This window comes from Silurus meridionalis, chromosome 20 (genome assembly GCF_014805685.1).
Source record: "Silurus meridionalis isolate SWU-2019-XX chromosome 20, ASM1480568v1, whole genome shotgun sequence".
NCBI classification, from domain to species: domain Eukaryota; kingdom Metazoa; phylum Chordata; class Actinopteri; order Siluriformes; family Siluridae; genus Silurus; species Silurus meridionalis.
Genome location: NC_060903.1, coordinates 16084336 through 16109746, shown reverse-complemented (window position 1 = coordinate 16109746; position 25411 = coordinate 16084336). Strand labels below are relative to the sequence as shown.

Below are 25411 nucleotides of genomic sequence, written 5' to 3'. Positions count from 1 at the left end.
TCCAGCACACTGGGAATGCATTTCTTACTTCTTCTTCATCGTGCACCACTCGTACACTTGGGTGGGAGTATCGTGGACATAAAAGGTCTTGTTAGCAACTGTGTCAACAAGTCACCAGCAATTCATCTTTATCATGTCTTCTTTCTTTTCTTTCTCTCCCTGTTTCCTTGTTCAATCCAAAACCCTTCTTCCTCACACACACACACACACACACACACACACACACACCGATCTCCTAACACCCTCTATTCTCTACCACTTTTTTCTAATCTTTTTGATATCCTTTGTAAGTTACTTTCTTGCCTTTTTTTTCTTTCCATTCTGTCCATCCTGAGCCCTACATGCCTGCCTCGTTCTCGATCCCTTCCTGGCGTGAGCTGATGAAGTCTTGCGGTGTGGTATTTCGAGAATTCCTCTCCCTGACCAAACCAGAAGCCTCTTGGCTGAAGTCTTCTCTACTTCCCCAACCTCTTTTCCCCAAATAAGGCTTCACTTACTTCTAGCAGAGAAGGTGAAAGAAAAAAAAAGAAAAAAGAAGCAGCAATGCGAGATAGAGGGAGGTAGAGTCTACTGAAGAGGAAGGCTTAAAGGAAAAAAGGCCATGTCCTTTTAAGGCCACGGTTTCCTTTTCTCCCTCACTCTCTCCATCCTCTGTGTGGCTAGTTCTCGAATGGTGAAGTCATTGCAGCCTTCCTAGCTTTAAGTTCGCTCTTTTCAGAGGGAGGACTCTCCTGCCGCTGCATAAAACACCCACGCCCAGAGATCCACACGCGCATACTTACCAACACACACTCCTCCCGAACCGTACCGAGGACCTTCGTCTGAAAACCCTTTACAGTGAGTACGTCTTTCATGCAGTTTTCTTTATCTTTCCGAGATACACGGATGGAAATTTTCCACTTTGTCAATCATGCGATACGATTAATAATCTCTAGTTTGTGATGTGTTGAAGTCCTCGTCTTGTCTGACGATGCTTTACATTGCGTTGTAAGTCTTTAAAGTGCGATTTGAAGAAAAGAAAATAGGTACATGGTTGGAATTCCACTTCAGTGAAACAAATCTGGGAGGCTAACCACAAAAATTTTCAGATCTGGCTCACAGCGAACGTGGACTGGCGGAATTGAAAGACATATTTACTTAAGTCTGAAGTAAAAAATATGTATTTTCTTGTCTTTTTTTTTACATCTTTGCGCAGAAATAATAATAAAAAAATGTAACGATGTAACAGATGTAACTGTTCAACACTTCCATCCAGGGAAGATCTCTGGCTCAGCTACTTTTGTAACACGGATATGAAAAACACCATCCCGTCTTTCAACACGAACGCAAACGATGGCCATAAAAGGCTGTAACGAGGTTCCACGAAGGTCCATCGCAAATTATCGACCGTCAGTCCTCATACTTGGACACACACAAGCTTGCAGGCTCTTGGACTCTCAGTCATCACCACTAAACATGTGGTATACAGAACACACTTGTTAAAAGTAAACCTTGGAATATTTTACCAGTAGACTTCCAAAGATTTATCTGGATCAAGTGCAGTCATCTTGAACAGCTTCCTAAGTGTTCAGTGCATCTTATCAAGGATGTCTGGAACACCATAGTTCGGTTGCTCTATAAACTATCAACACGATTCTTTAGTTTATCAACAATAAGGTTTTGCTTCTTTCTATGGTATAGTGCTAAAGACCCTTTTCTGACAGGAATTCCTGGAATAGTCGAGCAGTAGCTGAGTGAGCAGTAGGCGTGGAAGATAAAAGATATCTGCACAGCGTTCCAGCTGCCATTCAGACATGATGTCATTACATCGTTCCATGTGTTTAGTCATTCGACAAACCGGCACTCTGGAATTTTCTGTGGCAACAGACAATACTCATAATCACACACTCTTGCTTTCATTGTATTTCTCTCTTTTATTGTTTTTTTGTGATTGGCATTAAATTAAGGATGGGTTTCCCTTTTGAGTCTGGTTCCTCTCAAGGTTTCATCCTCATACCATCCACCATCTAAGGGAGTTCTTCCTCGCCCAAGACTTGTTTATCGGGGATACACATATCTCACTTTTTTTTTTCTATTCTGGAATTCCGTAAAGCTGCTTTGAGACAATGTCCATTGTGAAAAGTGCTAACGACATAAACTCTTTTTTTCTTCAGAAGATTTGAAAACTCACCAGCTCATACAGCAAATTGAGATGAGCCACAAGATAAGATCTTTTTTCTACCTGATCCCTACCCTGCTTGTACCTTCAAAGTACAAATTTGAAAGTACCGATAGAGTACAAAAAGATGTTCACATCTATGGAAGGAGTCTCTAGTGTTAAAGCTTTAGATGTTTAATACCTCCAGGGTTCTCTGTAACATCCATCATTATGTGGCATCAAATTGAGCTCTGACTCTCTGACCCTAACCCTACTGAACACCTTCGAGATGAATGTGAAAGCTGACTGCACCCCAAGCCTCCTCACATCACCTACATCACTACTGGACTTTACTACCAGCTGAATAAATCTCCACAAATCCACACAGGAACACTCCAAAATCTAAACATCTACCCAGAAGAGTGGAGGTCAATATAAGAGCAAATGAGATGTTTCTCAATGCAAATTTTTGTCCATATAGTGAGAACGTAAAACGCCGATTCAAAAGCAGCTCTGGATGTTCTTTAATTGATATTGTTGAGTCATTGAAATTGAAATATGACTCTTTAGGATGTGCTTCAAATGAAAAATAACCACTTTGTCATTGCATTGATTACATATATATTTAAAAAGGGACTAATAAGAGCTATGGAATGGTTTATATTCGTATAAGAATAAGAGTTTGATATCGCTGGACAGGATGGGTGGGATTTCACAAGGTGGAGTTCCTGTGCGGTTTCAAGCCAGCACTGGGTCAAAGACCATGAACATCCATGGCTTAAAGCCAAGTTGTAGAGTGTTTTCTTTCCTAACTAGGGTGCTAACACAAACTAACAGTTTGGCTTGAATATTCTTGCCCACCTCTAACCTCTAGGCCCAGAGCGTGGTGGTTGCCAAGACATCAAGATGGCAGCACAGGTGATGGTGCTGCTGACTCTCCAGAACTTCTTGTGTGTGTGTGTGTGTGTGTGTGTGTGTGTGTGTGTGTGTGTGTGTGTGTGTGTGTGTGTGTGTGTGTGTGTGTTTGTGGGCTTGGCACAGAAATATGTACAAATGTGCTTCTGCAGCCTTTAGAGCTTCCTTTGGCACAGCCCTTTCAGCACAAAAAAAAAAGAAAAGAATTGACTTTTAGGGGCTGTGACAAATTGGCTGAAGTTGATTTGCTGGCAGGAACACGTGCATGATTCGGGAGAAATTCTTTCTAAAGATGTCACAATTGTGCTAATCTTTCTTTTGTAGCAGCTTGTGCCCACGATGTTGGTTTCTGGCTGTTTTTCGCTGGTGTTGTGTTTGGCTTGTGGCTTGAAGTAATGTTTCAGAAGAAAGCCGATGGCAGACTGAGACACTGCTCTGACACACTGTTTTAATATGGAGCTTTTTTTAAATAAAGTGCAAATACTTGAAAGGTCTGGAGTGGTACTGTCAGGTGCAGTGTCGGGTAAGTAAAACCAATGAGAAATGCGATACCGGAAATGTGCTTATTGTCGCTTTAAGCTTAATGCATAGTGTATAGCGAGGGCTTAGTAAACAGAAACCTCCCTTTGAAACAGCTCAGAAAGTAACATCTATCTCCTTGAATTATAACCATAATCTCTATTTGCTTGCTATTTTTGGAGCAGGGACCCACAGGCATGGCCAACAAAGGTCCATCCTACGGACTGAGTCGCCAGGTGCAGGACAAGATCGATAAGAAGTATGACCCTGAGCTCGAGCAGCGTCTGGTGGAGTGGATCATGGCCCAGTGCGGTTCTGGAGTGGGAAAGCCTGCAGAGGGCAAGCAGGGCTTCCAGGATTGGCTGAAGGATGGATGTGTGAGTGATCATCTCCCTCTTGACGATGCAAACACCGTTTTTATAAGACGTGGTTGATATCAAAATAGTCATGATGGAAGCTATGGTGGCCAGGTTGAAGGTCCCTTTGCTGTATTGTTTACAAGGTATTACAGTGGGGGACACATCTGAATCTACCCATGTTACTTGATACACTGGACAAACCAGGTGATTGTTACAATGACTGAGTTCCAAACAACTGTTGCCCCTGGTTTCTGGTTCGAAAGGAACCCACTTTCTCAATCAGTCTAACTTCAGGAAATCACACTCACGCCTTCCTTCCAACTTGTTTCAAACAAATATACACCTTCACACTAAGGAAAGCCTTGCTAGTACAGACGCCCCACGATCATTACTAAGTATTGTATAAAATCTACAACGGTCCGTCACATGATCATTTAATCGTCTCCTTGACGTCCCTCAGGTCCTGGGCGAGCTCATCAACAGTCTCCACGATGGAGAAAAGCCAATAAAAAAGATACAAAGCTCACCAATGGCTTTTAAACAGATGGAACAGGTGTCCCAGTTCCTCAACGCTGCAGAGGCGTATGGCGTCACCAAAACCGACATGTTTCAGACCGTCGATCTCTGGGAAGGTAATAACCAATATGTGGCTCCGTAAAATATACAACGGTTCATTTAAGACAGCGATATGATGTCCCACGAGATGCCCCCAGAAGTCATGATGTTTATTGGGATGTTTGTGTTTAAATAATAACTCGACTTTTCTATGCCCAAAGGAAAAGACTTGGCTGCGGTGCAGAGAACATTGATGGCCCTTGGCAGCATTGCAGTCACGAAGAATGATGGGACTTTCCGTGGTAATCCTGACTGGTTCTTCAAGTGAGTAGTGGCTGAAGCTGCAATTGTTTGAATATTGGTTACACTGGGACACTCAAGAAGGACAAAGCAAAGAACTTTGTGTTCACAATTTTCATGAAAATGATTGAACCTTTAAGCCCCTTGCAAAGGAAAAACTGTCCAGCATTGCTGTTCTTTGCCTCTTACAGAAAAGCTCAGGAGAACCGGAGAGACTTCTCTGATGACCAGATTAAATCGGGAAAGAATGTCATCGGCCTGCAGATGGGCTCCAACAAAGGGGCGTCCCAAGCTGGCATGACAGGCTACGGTAGACCCAGACAGATCCTGAACCCTTAAATCCACTCGTTTCTAATCCCCGCCCATCCCTTTTTCCACTTCCTTTACCACTTTAAACATGCGCCAAAGTCTTAAATCTACCACAGCGACAGTATAAAAGACAGCAAACGGGACATACACACTCATGCACACGTACACTTCTCACACAAAATCAGAAACATTTTCTGTTGTACATCTGTGACAAGTTAACAAATTGAACGGATTCCCAAAACACGGCACACGAACGATTTGATAACGTTTGGCTTTTGTCCTGATGTTCTGAGCGAGTCAGGTACCAATCAAATAAAGGAGGTAACCGCCTGACAGAAGATTCTGTGATGATGAACTTATTCAAGAAAACCTGTACTTAAAGTTCTATGCAAATAAAAGTATGCTAAAACAAGTGATTGGAATAAGATTGGAATTTCTAAAATGTTGAGGTTGTATCAGGGGAGATACGAGAACTGAGGAAAAATACAGGTATATTTGTTTTTTGTCTAATAAAAAGACGACAAATTTCTTTTTTCTTTTTTGTTCGAAATTTGATCAGCTGAAACCAAGACCCCTTATTGATTTTTTTTTTTTTTGAGGATGACAATCTGACCAGGTTGATTAAATACATCCTTATATCGGTGAACCTCGCAAAAGACCTAGACCTTTTTTAAACTCGAACTTAGTGGTTAAGGCATTTGGATCTGAAGGTCATGAGTTCAAATCCCAGCCACACCAAGCTGCCACTCGTGAGCCCCTACAAAAAAACCCTTAAGTCATAGCTGCTCAGGTGTATGAATGAGATAAGGCTATAAACGTACAGTGGGCCCCTGGAACTCACGGTGGTTACGTTGTAAGACCCCCTGCGAGTTTCAAAAATCCGCTAATTTTGACCGCACCACCGCAGCGGCAATGGTATCCTAGTATATTCATCTAGACATTATGTCACTTTATAAACGTAATGGTGTACAGTATTTGACCAAATACATAGTTTAAAATGTTGTTCCTAACATTCCTGAACATTCCAGTCCAGCTGTGGATTTTGCTGACAGCAATTGATCAGGAAAAGAAAAAAAAAAAAAAAGCAGCCTTTAAGTGAAAATGACGACATCTAAAATACAATTTTGTCTCCACAAACAGGTCACATGTTCCAAACCCCTTGTGTGTAAGGTGTGGAGATACATTTTCTACAGGAAGTGGTTAAGGCTCTGGGTTACTGATCGGAAGGTTGGGGGTTAAAGCCCCGGTATCACCAAGATGTTACTCTTGGGCCCTTGAGCAAGGCCCTTTACCCTCTGTGCACCAGGGGGCGCTGTCCCTTGACCGCTAACATCGCTGGGATATGCGGAGAAATTTCACTGTGCTGTAAGGTACATGCGACAGGTATAAAGCACCTTTACAAAAACACACCTCCCACTCACCGAGACTGGAGTGTGATGAACATAAGGTTGGAAACCCCCTGATCTAGAGATCCTGTATGGAGAGAACAATCCGACCAGGGTTGCAACAACTCCTCAACATAATTTATGACATTCAGAATAATTAATACGAAGTCCCCATAATTATAAAATACTGTATTGCCTTATAGAAGGGTCAAAATAATATTTACTATAATACATTACATACACCACCAATTAATAAAGTACGAGAAGAAAATCCGCCAAAAAAAATATTTTATTGACTTTATTCAGACCAGCTGTTGATCACATTTTCTTGTCTTTGGATTGTCAAACAGGTAAAACACTGCAGCTTAGTAAAAAGACCCATGTCTCGAAAGGCATCTGTTTTCATAGAAATATCAATATATTACATGTATTGCCAAATTAATTGCTCATCGTTCCCATTAAGTTTAAAGCACTGGGCAAAAGAAGAAAAAAAAGAAAAAAAAAGAAAGAAAAAAGTGCTGGATGAATTGCTTTAACTTGGCCCAGTATATATATTACACACAAAAGAACAAAACTGGCAAAAAGGTATAATATAATAAAAATATAGCACTCTTCTTTCTCTCTGAAAGCACCATACAACCCTTATTATTCACTCACACACACACACACACACACACACACACACACACACACACACACACACACACACACACACACACACACACACACACACACAAATTTAAAAGAAAATCTCAGTACCAGCAATATCAAGTAATTTGTTCATTTCAAAAGCAGGATTCTGCTCCTGCTGTAAACACTTGGATTCTTGCTAAAATGTTCCTAAATTAAGGTCCGATGTGCCCCAGCGGAACGAAACAACACACCCCTGGATCCGGATGTGCAAAAAAGGTCCACGAAACCCTAATTAACATCACAGCTAATCATCTTCCAGGTCTGGATTGAGAACTTGACACTGGAACTAGCATGGCTCGATTAAGGTGCGTCGGGTTTATGTCACTTCTTGTGTTTGCTGCGCCCACCTGAGTGCTACGTGTCGTCATCGTTTCCTATGAGCGGTGTTTTGGCCTCTAAGTCAATATCCGGCTGCATTTCCAAAAACTGGCCGTCTTTCGCAGCCGAGGCTCCACGCCCCGGCCCGTGCAAGTGAGGGAGCATCAGCTCCAGCATGTAGTACAGAGAACAGCAGAGGGCAAAGCAGCCCAGGAGCAGCAAAATCTGCAAATAAAAACAAACAAAAAAGTGCTGCATCAGCATTTCGATGAGCATTATTACATGGACATCGGAAAATTGAGACCCGTTTAAAACGATTTAAGACCAACAACAGCGAATTGAAGACTTTTTAAGGCCTAAAAGTAAGATTTATTTATATTTTAGACTTTATAAAACTCGGCAGAAACCCTGACACACACACACACACACGGAAACCAGAGAACCCAGAGAAAGTATAAAACTCCAAACAGAAAACCTGGAGATGTCACACCATGCCAAACTACATCCTGAAGCTGTATTGATGTTCACTTTGGAACATCTGTATTGCATGGAACGTGTAAAATGTATCAAGAATGCATTTTTATTAGGTGCCATTGAATAAAAAGAAGTGTGCGTGTGAGAGTGTGTGTAAGTAGGTGTAAAGCTGAGACACGGGTGTACCTTTAGTGTGTTGAAGGTAAACGGGATCTCTACTTCTGGAGGAATGTCCAAGCCGGGTGGACACGGAATGGAGAAATTGCTGTTCAGGAACTGGCCGCTCATAGACTCTTCCACCAGCCTGTCAATCAACCCAACAACAACCAATCACAATTCAGCTCCGGTGAGGAGAAAAATGGAACTGCTTTCTCTTAATCTGCCATAATGCATCTGCGCTCTCTCTCACCTTTTTCTGTCCAAAACCTCCTGAAAGGACATCTCTGAGCCGTACAGAGTGAGTTTCCAGCGCTTCAGTGTGCCCAGAGAAAATGAGTCTTCTCCTGATGGGGAAGAAAAAACTAAAAAAGATAAAAAAAATTCAAATTTTAGTTTTAAGATGAAATATAGATCAAAGTGCCACATATTGTGGGTGGGGGTGGGATATCGGGACCTTACTGTGGTCAGTGACGTGAAGACTGTACTGGCCTACAGCTTGCTCTCCCCAGCAACGTACAGTCGAGAAAGTCCAGTCTGTGAATCCTGTAGTGTCTCTGTAACCCAAAGAAATTAAAATAAAATAAATAAATATTAGAGAAATGGATCTTTAAATTAAGAAAGCACTGAGGCATGTTTTATGAGAATTTGGGGAATGGTAGCTTGGGTCTGCTTAGAAGTTCATGAGTTCAGCTTCTAGCACCACCTAGCTGCGATTGTTGGGCCCCTGAGCCCTAAGAAGTAACTCTGTATACGAGCATCTGCTCAATACCATCACACTAAATGTACTGTGTGGCAGTTCTTCTCTGCCTTTTACCCAAACTGTTACCATGAAGCTGAAGGCACACAATTGTACAAGTGTCTTTGGATGCGGTATCATGTAATTTTCCCTTCGCTTGAACTAGAAGACCCAAACCTGTTCAATCATGACAATGCACAAAGCAAACTGCATGAAGATATGCTTTGCATGGCTTTGGAGTGGAAGATCTCCTGCTACAGAGCTCTGACCCTCAACCCTATTAAACACCTTGGGGATGAATGTGAAAGTAGGGAATTCTAGGAGCACATTGGGACTAAATGTGGAATTGGATTTTCAAAAAGCTCATACCGATCTCATGCTCAGGCGTCCGCAAACTTTTGGAGACATAGTTCATGTGTGCGAAAGAGTTGGTGGTGTAGAGCTTACGTGTCCAAGGCTCGTTTGGCTCCGATGAGCGAGGTCATCCCGCTCGGGCAGACGAGTACGGTCTCGACGTTTCCACGCCGCGGGTGAGTTATCGTTACCGTCACTGCCACGTGCTCCAGGGTCTTTATTCCTGACTGTTTAAGATCTACAGCTGTGACTGAAAAAAACAGAAAGAGAGAGAGAGAGAGATGAACTTTTATTACAGTTTGTAACTGTGTGTTTCACAATCAGTATTAATGCCGGTTTCTCAATTTACTTATGGATATATTTTCAGGTCAAAATTTTATTTGTGTATATACGCACTATATTGCCAAAAGTATTGGGTCACCTGACCTTTCCTGCTATATTTGCTTCTTTTCCAAACCCCAAAGCTGAAGGCACTCAATTGTACAGGACGTCTTTAATAAGATTTTGCATTCGCTTAAACTTGGAAACCCCAAACCTGATCCAGCATGGCAATGCTCCTGTGCACAAAGTGAGCTCCTTGAAGATCTGGTTTACATACTTTGGAGAGGAAGATCTTGAACGATTTGCTATAGAGCTCTGATCTCATCCGTAATGAACACCTTTGGGCTAAATTAGAACGCTGACTGCACCCCAGGTCTCCTCACCTACATAAGCACCTGCCTTTCCTAATACCATTGTGGGTGACAAGCACAAATATCCATAAGGACACTTTAAAATCTAGTGGAACATCTTCCCAGAAAAGTGGAGGGAATAATAAGAGCAAATTGGGACTAAATGTGGAATGCAATGCTCAAAGATCACATACCAAACTTATGACCAGGTACTTTTGTCTGTCTGTCTGTCTGTCTGTCTGTCTGTCTGTCTGTCTGTCTGTCTGTCTGTCTGTCTGTCTGTCTGTCTGTCTGTCTGTCACACGACTCACTATGCTCCCACAGAAACGTTTCCAACACAAATGTTTGCATTTCATGTATTCTTTCTGCAGCGAGTCCTGACAGATTAATTTGGACAAAAAACACTCCTAGTGAGGAGCGGAGGGGTTATGAGAACCCGAGCACAAAAAAAAAAGCGCGCTTAAAACAACTAGAATCAATTCCTTCTTTTAATTTTTTCTAAAGATAAGAACCATCTGATACACAATTTATACTTTCTTTTTAAAGAAAAGGAAAAAAAAAAATACCCGAACCAATAAAAAAAAAATAAAAAAATACATGTGGCCTCATGTCAGCGGTGTGTGTGATGACTGTGACGAAAACCACACGGTAAAAAAATAAAAAAAATAAATACGCTGGGAAAGGGTTTGTGCCATCACCGGTGTCCATCTAGCTGTAATTCCTTGGCATTTCCTCTGACATTATTTGCTAACGCGTTCCCACATACTAACTCCATATAGGGAAGAAGAGCCTTATGGAGTGAGAGAGAAACTCAGAGTCTACATCTATGGTTTGCTTATATGAGCCTATAGATGTCAAATGTATTGAGAAGTATTTAGTCAGACTATGACGAGCCTTCAGTATCGTTCAAAGCTCTCACTACAGCAGGCATTCGCACAGGAGGAAAAACCAACCAGGCGCAATATAAACAGTGGTGCGTACGCCAAGCCAAGCATAAACAATCGTCGAGCGTCTGAGGGGTTCAGAAATCCGTGAGGAGAGCCGTGTTGCAGTTAACTGCATGCTGAAAATCTCAGGAGGCCAAATTATTCGAAATGTTACTCGAGACACACCGCAACTTTCCATTTCTTGCTTGCTGCTGAATACCACTATTTAAACCCCCAATACCTTAGCTTGTATAGTACATGATTATAAATGAAAGTTCCAGAACATTAAATGGACCTCAGTTGGCATTTTAATTAATTTGTTCGGTAACAAAAGGAAGGAAACACTTCAAGATGTCACAGGAACAGGAACATAGTTTTCTTGTTACAGTGCATCATGTAAATCAAGGCAAAAAAACCCTAAAAAAATCTTCTTTAAATATATCAAACGCACCGCACAAGCTCCTTTTCTTGTTTGTTCCCTTTCGAAACTATTTGCGTTTTTATGAAACGATCTCCTACAGGGCCGACTTCAGATGTTCTGCTCAATAGGAACCAGACATGGGAATTGCTGCGTCCTGAATGAAAGTTCAGTGTTGTTTTTTTTCACCGGTTTGTGTGTAAGCGTGCTGTCTGTCACACGATAACCGTTTTCTTTCCCAAGTATGCTGTTTTCTTGGGCAGCGGGAAAAAAAAAAAAAAAAAGGCTGGTGGATATTAAGGTTATGCACGATTTTCATACAGAAAAAAAAAATAAAAGAAAAAAAAATCAGGTTTAATTTATGATATAAATTTGTGAGGCAACATAAAGATGTGCTGGTAAACAGGATCTGAGCGAAGGCAAATTGAAAGAGCGCATAAAACGTGGATGAGTGATGAGAGATGACTTGGCTTTTCAGTGCATTCAGTGACACAGATGTTGCAAAACATTGCCTAATAAGGGCAGTTCAGTGATTACCAGTTGGGAGGGGATGAGCCTGGACTCTCTCTCTCTCTCTCTCTCTCTCTCTCTCTCTCTCTCTCTTTCTCTTTCTCTCTCTCTCCATCGTAATCTCAAACAAACACTAGCACTGCAATCAGCCTGCTTGGAAACGAGTAGCAGGATCCGGGCGAGAAAAACAGGCTGATCAAATTTAACGACAAGCCGCTTGAGACTTGCCCTTTTATACGTGTAGTAGAAACTGGAGCTACAAGCAAAAAGTGCCATTTCTAGACATGGATTAACATGTTTGTCTCTAGTGAAGAAGCGGAGTGTGTGTGTGTGTTTTTTTTTGTGTGTGTACAATGAGACAATTTGTTCAAATACCATAAAGCTGTTACATTCTTGATTCTGATTGGCTGATTCCTTTGGGCCATGTAGATGCACCTGCATCGTGTTTATTTATGTACTAGTTATTGTTTCTTTAAGAAAATATATTCTATACTGAAGCTGAAATTCATGATGCAATTGATGATCAGATAGGGCAGAACTGTTTTAGCAGCAAAACAGGGACCATCCCAATATTAGGCAGGTGGCCATAATGCCTGATCAGTGTATATCTTTGGATGTTTGTAGCATTAAATTTTTCCCTCACCTGTGAAGGAAGATATGTTTTACACAGCCTGTGAAAGAGCTCTAAACCCTGCGGTACACCTTTGGGATGAATTGGAACGACACCCCAGGCCTCCTCACCTCACTTTACATCAGTACCCTAGTTTACAAACACCCTTGTTTCTGAGTGAGCACAAATGTCCACACATACACAAAATCTTATGCTCAAGTGTCTGTAAACTTTTGTCCCTGCAGCGACCAAAACATGAGGTCGAGCGGTGCAAATCGCGTTCCTAGAGGGCAAGGCAATGCATTTATGACCAATACGAATTAAACCAATAAAATTAAACTGATAGTGACAAAAAAAAAAAAAAAAAAAGAAAAAGAAACGGGGTTCTGCTTTTAAAAAGCAAAACATTCTGTGGTTTTGGGCCTTGCATGCTTTTGCTAAATCCGTCCACCAGTGACATCACCATGTGCTCAAAATGAAAATCCAGCTGCTGATGAGAGGACGATTCTGACATCGTGTGGAACAGAATTGCAAAGAGGCGGAAAACGTCCGGTGAATTTCCGGAAACTTTCCATGGGAACTTCAGCTGGGGAATTTTGGAAATATTCCAAGTTGGAAACTTAGGAGGAATTTATGGAAATTCGCTAGAAATATATATAAACTGTATCAGAAACATCTTGTTTGGTCATAAGCTGACATGCATACAAACGAATACAGACTTAAAAATTGAATTTTTGACTGATTTAATTTTTAGCATAATTTCGTTCCACAATCGCTCACACAGCACAAGGAAGTTTTAAACGGCGTGGTCTCATTAGTCCTGCAGTGATTGATGAAGATGCAGTGTAGAAATTCCACTGCAATAAATCTGGTAGTTTTAACCAAAATTATCTTGGAAGATTTTTTTTTCCCAACTACATTTAAATTTGTAATTATGTCAAATCCCAGTTTATTCCCATGGAAAGTTTCTAGTCTTACAAATTCCTTGAATTTTGCAACCTGAGTGCAGACACAGACAACGATTCTTACTTAGAGACACAGACCTCACAGGTTTTTGCTTTCTCCGTCTCTAACATTCAGGTTGGACGTGCTGTGTTTTAGTTTAGCCCTCAATTCACTGCATACATTTTCCATGTACCTACATTCATAAGAGTTCTTACCATTCCAGCTGAGGATAAGTTTCTTCGGGAAAGCCGGGATTATCTCTCCTTCTCTTAAAACAGGACTATGATAAGATGCCAGGACTGGCACGGTTTCCCAAACCTACACACACACACACACACACACACACACACACACACACACACACACACACAGAAAGTTACTTCAGGGATTCACGTACACATCTGAACATAAGACCCCAGAAGACAACAGGACATACCTTGGCAGTGTTGACCAGCCTCCAGGCATTGAGCAGGCCGAACCCATGCTTGTGACTGTGGTGAAACCCGGCACCATTGGTCTCCCAATCTACGTCAGTGTCGTACTACAGAAACAAACACACACACACACACACACACACGCTATTTGTACATGTATTAAAAATGTATTCAGTCAACTCATCTTTTTCTTTCCCTCCCTCAGATACCACAGCTTCTGCTCGGATCTCGGCATGCTTGACAGACATATCTTCATGGATGAGTGCTCATTAATTAAAACTCAACCGCAGCAAAACAGAACTGCTGGTCATCCCAAGTGATTCATCTCCAGGTCAAGATCTCAGAATAACTCTTCATGACTCTCTGCTCTCCCCTTCAGCCACCGCTCGCAACCTTGGGGTAACAATCAATTGAAATTCTCCTCACATGTCGCTACTGCAAATGCTCCAAAACGCAGCTGTGTTCAATCTGCTCAACTTCTCCCACACCACCCCACTGCTGCGCTCCCTTCACTGGCTTCCAGAAGCTGCACGTATCAGATTCAAAACACTGATGCTTGCCTACAAGGCCAAAAATGGACCAGCACAATCTTAGCTCAGAGACCTCATCACACCTCGCAGTGCACCACGCTGTCTGAGATCCTTCAGCACTGCTCGACTGCTACCACCTTCTCTCAGAAGTCAGAAGTATACTTTAAGGCTCTTCTCTGTTCTGGCACTGAGGTGGTGGAATGAACTTCCTCTAGATGTCCGAATAGCAGAGCCCCTGACTATCTTCAAGAGTTGTGGTCTGATTTATATTAAGTTTGGAATCTAGCATACCAGTGTAGATTTATTCATTGATAAAGACTCAAAGCGCTTTTGTACGACGCTCTGGACAAGGGCGTCTGCTAAATGCCGCATATGTAAACAGAAACGTAGAACCGTAGACAGACGGTCACGCTACACTAAACAAGCAAACAAATAAATGAACGCAATTGAATAAAAGATATTTAAACAGTGAGGAGTTTGTTATGTAGAGATACGAGTGGAAGTGTTTGATGGTATGTAGACACTGTTAGTTTATTCATATGCAAGAATGTCAAATCATCCATTCAAAGTTCATTGTTTAAAGTGTCCCGGTACTTAACGGGTGTCCAGGATCCCCTAGAAAAGAAATTCTATTTACATGTTTATTTTGACTGCTCATAGTAAGAATTGCTAGAGAAATAATACAGCCACTATAAATAATAATAAAATAAATAATTTTTTTTGTATAAATAAAGAAAAAAAGAAAGTCTTGAGACAACTGACATTGGACATATTGACCTGTGAAATACATACACCTTACCCAAAAAAATTTGGATATGGAAATGAATACCTTTAAATTTGCAGAAGTGTGTAAACAAACAAAAAAAATTCCGCATTCAATGATTTGGTTAATGAGCGGTTGAAAGTTTAAAGCCGGGGAATAACTTGTATCCACTATTACACAACCCCCACACTGCCCGGACAGAAGAACTGGATTTCTAGCCTCGATACAGTGGTGTTTGGGGTCGTACCTGTGTAGCCGTGTACGTGATGATATGCTGAACGTCTCTCCATGTTAAGCAGGGCCGCACCTGCAGCATCAGGGCCACCATGCCAGCTGCCAAAGGAGCTGCTGCGGACGTTCCAGTGTGTCCTTCGGTACAGCCCGTGCCGTGCTGGAGCGACCAGTCTGAGGTCACCTACACACAAAAAGCAAGTCTTGTGTTTTTTTCTTTACCATGTATAACATATACACTATAGGTGATGAGACGTGACCTTCAGCCATATATCGTTCAAACGGTTTCCACAAAGTTGGAGACACACAGTTGCTAGTATAGGATGATTAGTTGCATTTTAAATTTGCCCTTCACTTGAACTTTGAGATTCAAACCTGCTCCTGCATGATAATAGGCACAAATCCAGCTCCATTTAGATCTAGTATACATGGTTTGGAGTGGAAGATCATGCTTTAGAACTCTGACCTCAACCCCTACATAACTCCAAAATGTAGTGGAACATCTTCCCTAAAGAAAAGGTTATTAGAACAGCAAATGGTAACTAAACGACTTGGAAACTGTCGAACAGAAGCTGAGGAGTGATGCAGCTCGCCGGCTTTGTTAACAAAGCGAAGAGTCTGGCACGTGACGAACGTCTAAACAATTGTCCAGAAAGCGAGTGTGTGCATATAAAGCAGGCACTTTCCTTCCAATTAGGTGGAAGATTGAAATATCAGCAGCATATACAGGCCACTGATGAAAAGCTGAAGATCTTCTAATATCATTTGATAAAAAAAAAAAAATCATACTGAAGCAACTAATGCATTCATGAAAATTCACTTTTAGATACATTTTTCCATTATAAAAAATTGTGACTGCCATACACTATATCGACAAAAGTATTGGGACACAAGACATTTCCAGCCCTATGTGGTTCCTTATAATTGGAGGCACACAATTGTATAGGATGTATATAGAAAAAACTCTTGTCATCCTGAAGACTTTGTGTTCAAATACAGCTTTTGCTCTGCTAACAGCGGAAACTGAGGGTCGACTGAATAGATTTCCAAATAATTGGAACTGATAGCTGGAACTATCAGCTATGGGCAGAAATCCATACCGATAGTTTTTCCGGGTTGCATCATTTGCGAAGCTCCACTGTCATTACAAGAGCGACCTCTAGATGCGACTCACTGACACCACGTGCTGTTTGTTTTTACATGCGAGACTGCACGCTGCACTAAGAGCATTGTATTATATTTATTATTTACAATATATTAATGATATAAATATATTTATTAATGACTATATGAATATTTACTTTATTTGGCCTACTTTCATGATTAAGTAATAATAACAAAGTTAAGTACTATTTTACATCTTCTTCGTTCGGCTTTTCCCATTAGGGGTCGCCACCCGTCTCCATACCCCCCCTGTCCTCTACATCTGCCTCTTTTAAACCGACTACCTGCATGTCTTCCTTCACCACATCCATAAACCTCCTCCTTAGTCTTCCTCTTTTCCTCCTTCCTGGTGGCTCCATCCTCAGCATTCTCCTACTGATATACCCTATGTCCCTCCTCTGCACATGTCCAAACCATCTCAATCTCTCCTCCCTCACCTTGTCTCCGAAACGTCCTACATGCGCTGTCCCTCTAAAAAAAAACCTAATTTCTAATCCTAAGTACTTTTTTATATGGAGTGTTTTTTTTTTTTTTTTTTAATTCAGAATATATTTAAAAAACGTTTTAAAACCACCTCCTTAAAGAAATCTTCAGCACATGAATGAATTGGCTTCGTTAAACAATAACCTCCCGTCGATCTGTGTATAATTAGACTCTGATGATGTGGAGCGTTTGCAAGCCTCACAGAAAACTAATCGACGTCCTAATCAACACTCGAAAGACAGCACTGCAATAAAACTTTATACAAACACTGAGCGGAGAGAAAACACATCTGACCCTGTTCTCGTTACTGAACGTTAGCAGAAACCGACTGCGAGCACCATTTTCTGAGTCTGGTAAAGGTTTTTGGGCAGCTGTAATGGCTAAAACACAGTTGAGGTCGGAGGCAGTGCTGCCAAAACCATGTCACCGTGGACACGGGGAAAAATAATGCCAAACAGAGCTGCGCGGTACGAGCTTTCTCAAAGCGGGCCTCTTTGAATGTTCTCCCTACATGCCAGGATCCAAAAAAGGCTCCTCCTGAAGATCTAACCTTTCTATACTGAACAGAACATTACCAACACGCATGGTGTAGCACTCATACAAACAGCCATAGCAGGGAGACATGCATCATGTCTCTGCTACTGTAAGCTATACAGTTTATACAGTAACAGTGCAGAGCTCGGGATAAATAGTAGATGTGTCATACAAATTTCCAGTGAGTGTCATGATGTTTAGGATATAGAGAAAACATGGCTTAGTTTAAATTATGAAAAATAAATAATTAAATAAAAAAAAAGCTTTGTGTGGGCGTAGACATGCATTTGCTGGTGTTCAATTAACCCGTGAATTTCCCAGTTTGGAATTTTTTTTTCCCCTCAGGAAACGGTAAAGGGGTTGCACTCACGATGCTACGCAGTTGCCTTCCTCCGCTGCTGAAAGTCACGGCCAGCATGGAGGCGCACTCTTCTGCGTAGAACGGCATCTTTCCGTTCTCATCGACGGCCCCTAAAACAAGCACAGATATAATTTTAAGAAAACGGTTTTACCAGTGAACAACAGAATTAGGATCGACTTGGATTTAACATATAATATAATAAACAAACATTTAAGTTATTCGTTTTTTTATTTACCGACAGTGACTGTGTAGATCGAGTTCGCGTAGCCGTCGTAGTTGCAGTTGTCATTGTACAAGCCGCCGTTACCGCTGGCGACAACAAAGATGCTTCCGAAGCCTTTTCTGCCTGCTGCGACTCCATGTTGCAGTGCTGCCTGGAAAAATATAAAAGCCCCCCCCCCACAATCAGAACCAAGATTCTACAAGCAGACGCATTTGTTCACACGAGTGCAATACCCGCTTTCTGAAGGTTTTTTGTAGCTAATAAGAACGTTTTAATTCGATCTTAAGAAATGCGCGTGTGGAATCGGAGTTTCCAGAAACGTTCTGCCTTTCATCTGAGCCGGGAAACATCTCTCCAGGGAGCTCATTCGTCTCTTGCACTCTGTAACCATGCTAAAAAGGGGTTCTTTCTGGTTTTCCTATTTAAAAAAAAAACACGCTCTGCTGTTGTGAAACCCTAAAGAGTTTAAACCGTATGGTTTTCTGGATACTCATCTCTCAGCCTTCGCCGCTTTCCAGACTTTTGCATTGAGATTTAACTGTAGTTTAAAAAAAATAAATAAATAAAACAACCACAGACGTCCAAATACAAGCTAAAAAAACGCTCGTCGCTTCGAAACGTCCTGGCGAATCTTCCTATTAATGGAGTACAAACCCCAAGAGCTCTGTAATAATTTCTCGCAGAGTACAGCAGCTACTGCGATTGGGTTTATAGGGCCGCGGAGAGGCGCTGAAAATAACCGTTCCTGAACGCTTTCCATGATGCATGCCAAGCCTGTGAAGGGATACAGCAGGAAACGTTGCCTAGTGATTTCTGAACACTGAATGTAGAGCTGCTCTTGAATTCATTTCGGCATAACGTTCTTTTACATGAGGAAAAAAAACGTACGCCTCTCGATTTAAACCTGTATCTTTTCAAACTTTGATCGCTGAAGATTTGGCGCAAACGTAGACGTGATACGAATAAAAAAATAACAAACCAGATCAAAGTTCATGCAGACACGTGATAGAAAAGTGATGTGATTCCAACTGAGAAATCGAATCAAACTTTTTATTTTTTATAAACTGGCATCAGTTACAGCCACTGACCGTAAAAACATCTGGATCGGATACAATTTCAGTATGTAACTGTGTAGACGGAAACTATTTGGATCCAAAAATTCTTGACTGGCAGAAAAGATTTTGTTCCAGAAAAAGCTCAATCCAGTTGAATATTAATTTGTTAGTCGGAAAACCGAGCGACGAGGAAAGACGAAAATTGTCCATTCGATTTAAGTTCACGTTACAGGATCTCCAGTTTCAATAAACATGAACTGTCCTCTTTCACACAGAGGAAATTTAATTGACAGATCAGATCACAGACAACAAGCTTTTTTAATTTCTGTTGCCCGGCACCAAATATGCAAATCTCTGGTTTATAAACCATTTGGTCAAAAGTATTGGGACACACGACTTTTCCAGATGTATGTGGCTCTTCTCCAAACCATTATTTCTAGACATGCAACTGTATTAGATTTTTTGACTACAGCAGAGTTCAGTGGTTGTATGGAGTCCTTCAGTTTAATGTTCTCAAGTATTCTAGGTTTTTTTTTCCGTTTTGTTTGTTGATACATTTTGGAAGCAGTGTTTTGTTTTTAAGTGTATTGCAGTCAATTAATATATATTTTATGGTCATGTTTTTTCCAGGGGTGCCCTCTTAGGGATTCTTTTCCATTTAGCAGGAAAGTGTGTGCAAATCTGGAGTGTCCAATATAGCATCTTGTATAGAGGTCGACCGATATGGGTTTTTCTCTGGCTGATGCCGATATTTAGAAATCAGGGCACCTAACGGCCGGATATATGATGGCAATTTTTTTGGCCGATCTGTTATTGTCTTTAGTTTATAGGGATGGAGTGGAAGATCTTGAGTGGCCCGCTACAGAGCTCTGACCTCAACCCTATTGAACATATTAAACAGTAAATTCAGCTTGTAACTCAGAAACTTTTTCATTTCTTAGACCTGGCTATTTTTATAGTTCAATAACATTACACATGTTCTATACATACTCTTAATAACAGTGCCCTCTGCAGGTGAAAGACGTAAAAAACACAAACAAGTCCAGCGTCTACACAGATTTATGACATGACGCAGAAGAACACCATGTCACTTGAATTATGCTATAAACATCAGGAGATGTAACACAGACCTGGCCCAGAGGATGGGGTCCATCAACAGTGCGTCCGTCGTCATCCGGTCCCCAGCTACAACAGAAACAACACGAGGGTGAAACAAATCTCAAAAAAAGAGCTGAAGCAGAGGTGGTGTATGGGATCCGTGCAAATCAAAACCGTTATTTATTTATTTAATCATATTTATTATTACACGCAAGCCACAGAGACATACACTATGCAGACAAAAGTAGTGGGACACTGACTTTTCCAGACAAAATAGGTTTCTTCCCTCAAATTCTTACTACAAAGTTGGACACTTGTGGTCAGGGGTCAACAAACTTTCTATAGAGCATTAATTCTGGCTTTGGCGACTTTTTATTAGACTGTATAGAATCAGTAACTCTGCAAGAAATATATAATTAATGAAGAAAAAAAAAAGACCTGCAGCTGTAAACATCGTTGACTTGGTAATGTTTATTGAAAGCCACGGCCTCCATGCTGTCAGTCAGGGGTCCGTCCAGAACTCTGATTCCTGGCGGACAGGAAAAAAAAGATTAATTGTGTGTTATAAACAGGCAGGGGAGTGTAATTTGTATATACACTGATCAGGCATAAGATTATGACATAACATTATGAGTGATGTAGTGAAGAACTCATTATCTCTTCATCATGGCTCCTGTTAGTGTGTGGATTTATTTATTAGGGAGCAAGTAAACATTTTGTCCTCAAGGCTGCCGTGTTAAAGGCAGGATATTTGGGCGAGCGTAAGGATTTGAGTGAGTTTTGACGTCTAGACGACTGGGTCAGAGCATCTCCAAAACTGCAGCGCTTTTGGGATGTTCTTATTCTGCAGTGGTCAGTATCTATCAAAGGTGCTCCAAGGAAGGAACAGTCGTCCACTGATGCACTTGGGGAGCAAAGGCTGGTCCGTGTGGTCCAACAGACGACCCCTTGTAGCTCAAATTGCAGAATAAGTTCATGCCGTTAATACTTGACGGGTCAGAACTGTTTTGACTCCAAAAGGAGTCCAACACTATATTAAGCCGGGGGTCATAATGTTGGTTACCTAGTTGGTGTATCATATGCTGGGAAAAAAGTCTCCTATCAAAACCGATTGATTTATTTACAGTACTGTAAATGGCCTCGTGTTACCTGCCACTTTGCTGCCGTATGCAACTCCCACGGCGCAGAAGCTGTTGTTGGGCACTGCGGCGATCTCTCCCGCGCAGCGCGTGCCGTGGTGGTTGTCGCTGTGCGAGTCCAGGTGTGGCATCGGATCCGGATCGTTCGAGTTCAGATCGTAGCTGCCCTCTGGAGACTGGAACAAAGGCGAGGTTTGATGAACGAGCGTTTTTGCTACCTCAACAAAAGAGAGAACAAGGGAAAGGAAAATGCTGATGCGCTCACATAGTTGGGCTGAATGTCCTCCAGTGTGTGCTGCAAGCCGTCGTCCACGACGACCACGGTGACGCCCGCGCCGGTGATGTTGCGCTCCCACACGCCGGTCACGTTGATGTCCATGCCGAGCCTCACATCGTTGTGCTGCAGCAGAGAGACAAGAGAATTGCAGAATGAACACAGAAGTGGTTTTCCTTTTGAGTCCATGATGTCTCGTTTTTTTGAAAACGATTAATGGAAATATACATGCAAATAGATTTAATAACAGACGTAGTGGGCACTGTAGAGTTCACACTGCACTGCATTCGGTTCTATACTTCCCCACGTCAACTCACCAAATGCCACTGACTCGGGTATTTGGGATCGTTGAAGACCAAGCTTCTCTTGGACCTGCGCAAGATGTTCTCCTGTTTGTGCCAGACTACGTGTGGATGGGCGTCCAAAGTCCGGCCGGCTCCTGGTGCGTTTTCGTCCTCTCCCGCCACATGGCAGAGCAGGTAGTGGCCATGAAGTTGGCCGATCTGTCCGTGGCTCTCGAGCCCAGCCTCCAGCGCCACGCGTTCAGCCAGCTCATCCAGAGAGCTTTCGTGTGGCTCAGAATTGTGGCTCAGCTGCACCACCCACGAGCGTCCGGGCTCACAGGAGGGCGGGGGAGTCGGGGGTTCGAGTATGAAAAAAGACAGCAGAGGGGGCGATGTTAGGAACAGCAGGGCGGTGAAAAGGGGGAAAGGGGATGATGCCATAGCAAACAGGTGCCACTTTCAATGCAGCTGCACCACATCGACCCCTGAGCCCTGAAATGGAACGTAAAAAGAAGAGCATGAGGTATTTCAATAAAGAGAAAATACTTTTTAACCATGTGACTATAAATAGACATCACTAGTATTATGACATCACCTTGTTTTTTTTTTTTGGCTCTTTTTAATTTAAAAGCATGTCATGAGCATGTGCTCTGTCCCGAAGACGTTCCTGTAGCAGAAAACGTACCACCAACAACAGTTAAAAACAGTTAGGTACCGAAATTGATGTATTTCACTACCAAACTGATTTTAGCTGCTGTTGGTGGTAAGAGTCTGATTTTAATTCTGAACCTCCACTCTTCTGGGAAGATGTTTCACCAGATTCTGGAGTGTGCTTGTGGAGATTAGTTACTGTAGATAATCACCATGTGGTAGTTCCAATTTATCCCAAAGGTGATGAATATTGTTGAGGTCAGAGCTCTATAGCAGGAGATCTTCCACTCCAACCCTTATAACCCCTACATCTTCCTGAAGCTCGATTTGTCCACAGGGGTATCGTCATGCTGGAACAGGTTTGGGTTCTGAAGTCTCCTGAAGTGAAACACTGATGCTACCACATCCAAAGACACACATATATATATAACTGTGTGCCTCCAACATTGTGGTAACAGTTTGGAGAAGAACCACATATATATTTTAGTTTTATGAATCTTACGTTCTATAAAGCCGCTTTGTTTACATTTTGAAAAGTTGTCTTAAGTTTTTTTATTAACAAATATCTTTTTTTTCACTCATGTAATTTTTTTTATTATAATTGTATTAAACAACACACACTGTTGATCTTTACAAATGCTAATACCAATAAACAACGTTAATTCAAAATGATTAATTATATGAATTGAAATTAAACTATTTGTAGTTGCTTTTCACTTTGCAGAACATCCATCCACTGCAATTACAGTAGCTGTAAACAATCATTTATCATGTTTCCGCTCTCTTAAAGTTAAAACCATATCCAATGCTTGTAGACTTGAAGACTCATGTCTTGTCTCCTGTGTCCCCACATGTCCCACCTGATAAAAGCCCTGATACTGGACACTCCTTCCATAAAGATTAAGCTTTTCCTTCATTACCATCATATGGAAGTCCCTAGAGGCCACACATTATATATATTTTTTCCATTTTCACAACTTTATTTTTCTGTATATTCAGCATTAGGGTGTGTTTTAGATGCAGCATCATGGAAAACAAACATAACCATTTGTGGAATAACCATAACCAGTGGGCGCCTCCAAGAAATGATGCAGCGCACGTAACATTTATTCACGACGTCACTTTATTCAGATATATATATAAAAAAAAAGAGATAAATTATTTTTCAATCAATAAAAATTTGTTTTACTGATGCGCCAAAATGCGGCGTGATGCGCAAATCCAGCACGTTTGGCATCCTCGTGATTTACGTCATTTAAAACACCATAATTACTTTCAAACATTTACAAGAGCTGAAAATCTAAACAGGCTCGTGTAAGTGAATCGCTCAGTGCAAGTAAGCAAATGTAACGGAAACCTGTGGTTTTTTTATGTTCTTTTTTTCCCCAACGTGTCTAACAGAGATGTACATCTATGACCTTTAAAACATGTCTAGTCTTCATGCCCTATGTTGAGTTTGGTTTCGCTCATCATTAAGTTTAAATAAAGTTATGATTAATCACGAGTCTCGATCATCGTAGCGATTAAATATTTGAATCGACTAATTTCATGACTTCTCAGAAGTACCGTACCCAACATAACTTTATGGTTATCTCGATTATACAGTTAAAAAATTAAAGGGTCAGGGCTTTGCTCAAGGTTTAGCTTGGTGGTGCTGGGATTTGAACCCATGACCTTCTGATCAGAAGATCTTATCCACTGGTTCCACTTTCCTTCATCCATAATCCCTGGATGAGATGTTACTATTGAAACAATAACGTATTTATTATCTGTATATTATATCTGTTTTGACCTGAAATGGACCACATGTCTACTCTTGTACGTTTTAATTAAAATAAAATAAAATTCAACATGGAAAACTTTTGTTTTACAATACAAATCAGATGATTATCTTTTTAAAAGGAAGAAATTTTTTTAAATAATTGTTAATATAATTACTGTTACATAGAATGAGCTTTATTTAAAATATTTTTTCTTTCTCAAAACAACAACAATAAACAATAATTATGCAATAACGTCATTTGGGACGCGCCCAGAACCAGAGGAGACGTAATCCATCAAAACATCCTAATTATCCTAAATATAATTCGACTCAACAAACTTGATATAAAAAACACAAGAAAAACATACCCAGCTTTTAAAGTAACCCGTGAAATAAATTATGAATTTATTATAATTTTGAATATTAGACATGTTCACATCCGCTAAACTGTAGCAGCCCCCGCTAGCTAGCCTGCTAACCTGCTACTTCATTTCAATATCTAGTCCTAATTTTATATCCCCAAACAAATAAACTACACAAAAGATTTACTTTACAATGTCTATTATCACCTTACCTTCAAATAAACTTTAGAAGAAGTTTGCTGTACCACAATATCGGGAAAACAGACCACTTTCCCCGCACTCGTCCATGTTCTCTTGACAGCTTGGCTGTTTATTTCCGCCTTGTTTTCCTATTGCGTCATATCCGGTGTCACAGTGGCGCGTGGTGACAAGATGGCGCTGTTTGGCCAAAAATCGAATGGTTACGAATTTTTATTTATTTATTTATTTGTTTTTGTCATTTAGTTCGTTTTGTTGATTAGAAATCAAATAAAATGTGAAATTTTTGATAAGCAGATCCCCCAACACGTTTACATACACAAACTTTAACTATAATTCCAATAATGGAAATATGGCAACGCATTTTAGGACAAAATTATGATAAACAAAATGCGTAGCTCACGTCTCACATCTTTTGGTCCGTATCGTTAGTTCTTTTGCCACACAAATCGCATAATTATTGTTAGAATAATGTTGAGATTTAGACAAAAAAAAACCCTAATTGCATTGTGTAGGGTTTATGGGAGTCACGTGATCCACTGATACACTGTTTTGTGTGTCTTGGCCCAAGC

General features: G+C 41.1%; 2 protein-coding genes across 5 annotated transcripts; one reads left to right on the top strand and one right to left on the bottom strand.

Moving 5' to 3' along the window:
- The first annotated feature begins 680 nt into the window (after positions 1-680).
- Positions 681-5506, top strand: tagln (transgelin). 4 transcript variants are annotated; one of them, XM_046876307.1, is made up of 6 exons: positions 683-837; positions 3012-3055; positions 3757-3948; positions 4391-4562; positions 4707-4809; positions 4977-5506. In XM_046876307.1, the coding sequence occupies exons 2-6, from the start codon at positions 3044-3046 to the stop codon at positions 5122-5124; spliced, it is 627 nt and encodes a 208-aa protein (XP_046732263.1). In that variant the 5' UTR covers positions 683-837; positions 3012-3043; the 3' UTR covers positions 5125-5506. The 4 variants fall into 4 exon arrangements, with proteins under 4 accessions (XP_046732265.1, XP_046732263.1, XP_046732264.1 ...); XM_046876308.1 differs by having other exon boundaries at positions 692-841; XM_046876309.1 differs by lacking the exon at positions 3012-3055 and having other exon boundaries at positions 681-837.
- Positions 5507-6750: 1244 nt separating this feature from the next.
- pcsk7 (proprotein convertase subtilisin/kexin type 7) lies at positions 6751-25004 on the bottom strand. Its single transcript, XM_046876306.1, has 16 exons — positions 24854-25004; positions 21900-22358; positions 21574-21708; positions 21319-21484; positions 20608-20698; positions 20202-20256; positions 18029-18167; positions 17803-17903; positions 15268-15435; positions 13730-13834; positions 13509-13611; positions 9307-9463; positions 8583-8677; positions 8374-8485; positions 8151-8268; positions 6751-7715 (listed from the first exon to the last, which is right to left on the bottom strand). The coding sequence occupies exons 2-16, from the start codon at positions 22305-22307 to the stop codon at positions 7527-7529; spliced, it is 2142 nt and encodes a 713-aa protein (XP_046732262.1). The 5' UTR covers positions 22308-22358; positions 24854-25004; the 3' UTR covers positions 6751-7526.
- Positions 25005-25411: the final 407 nt, after the last annotated feature.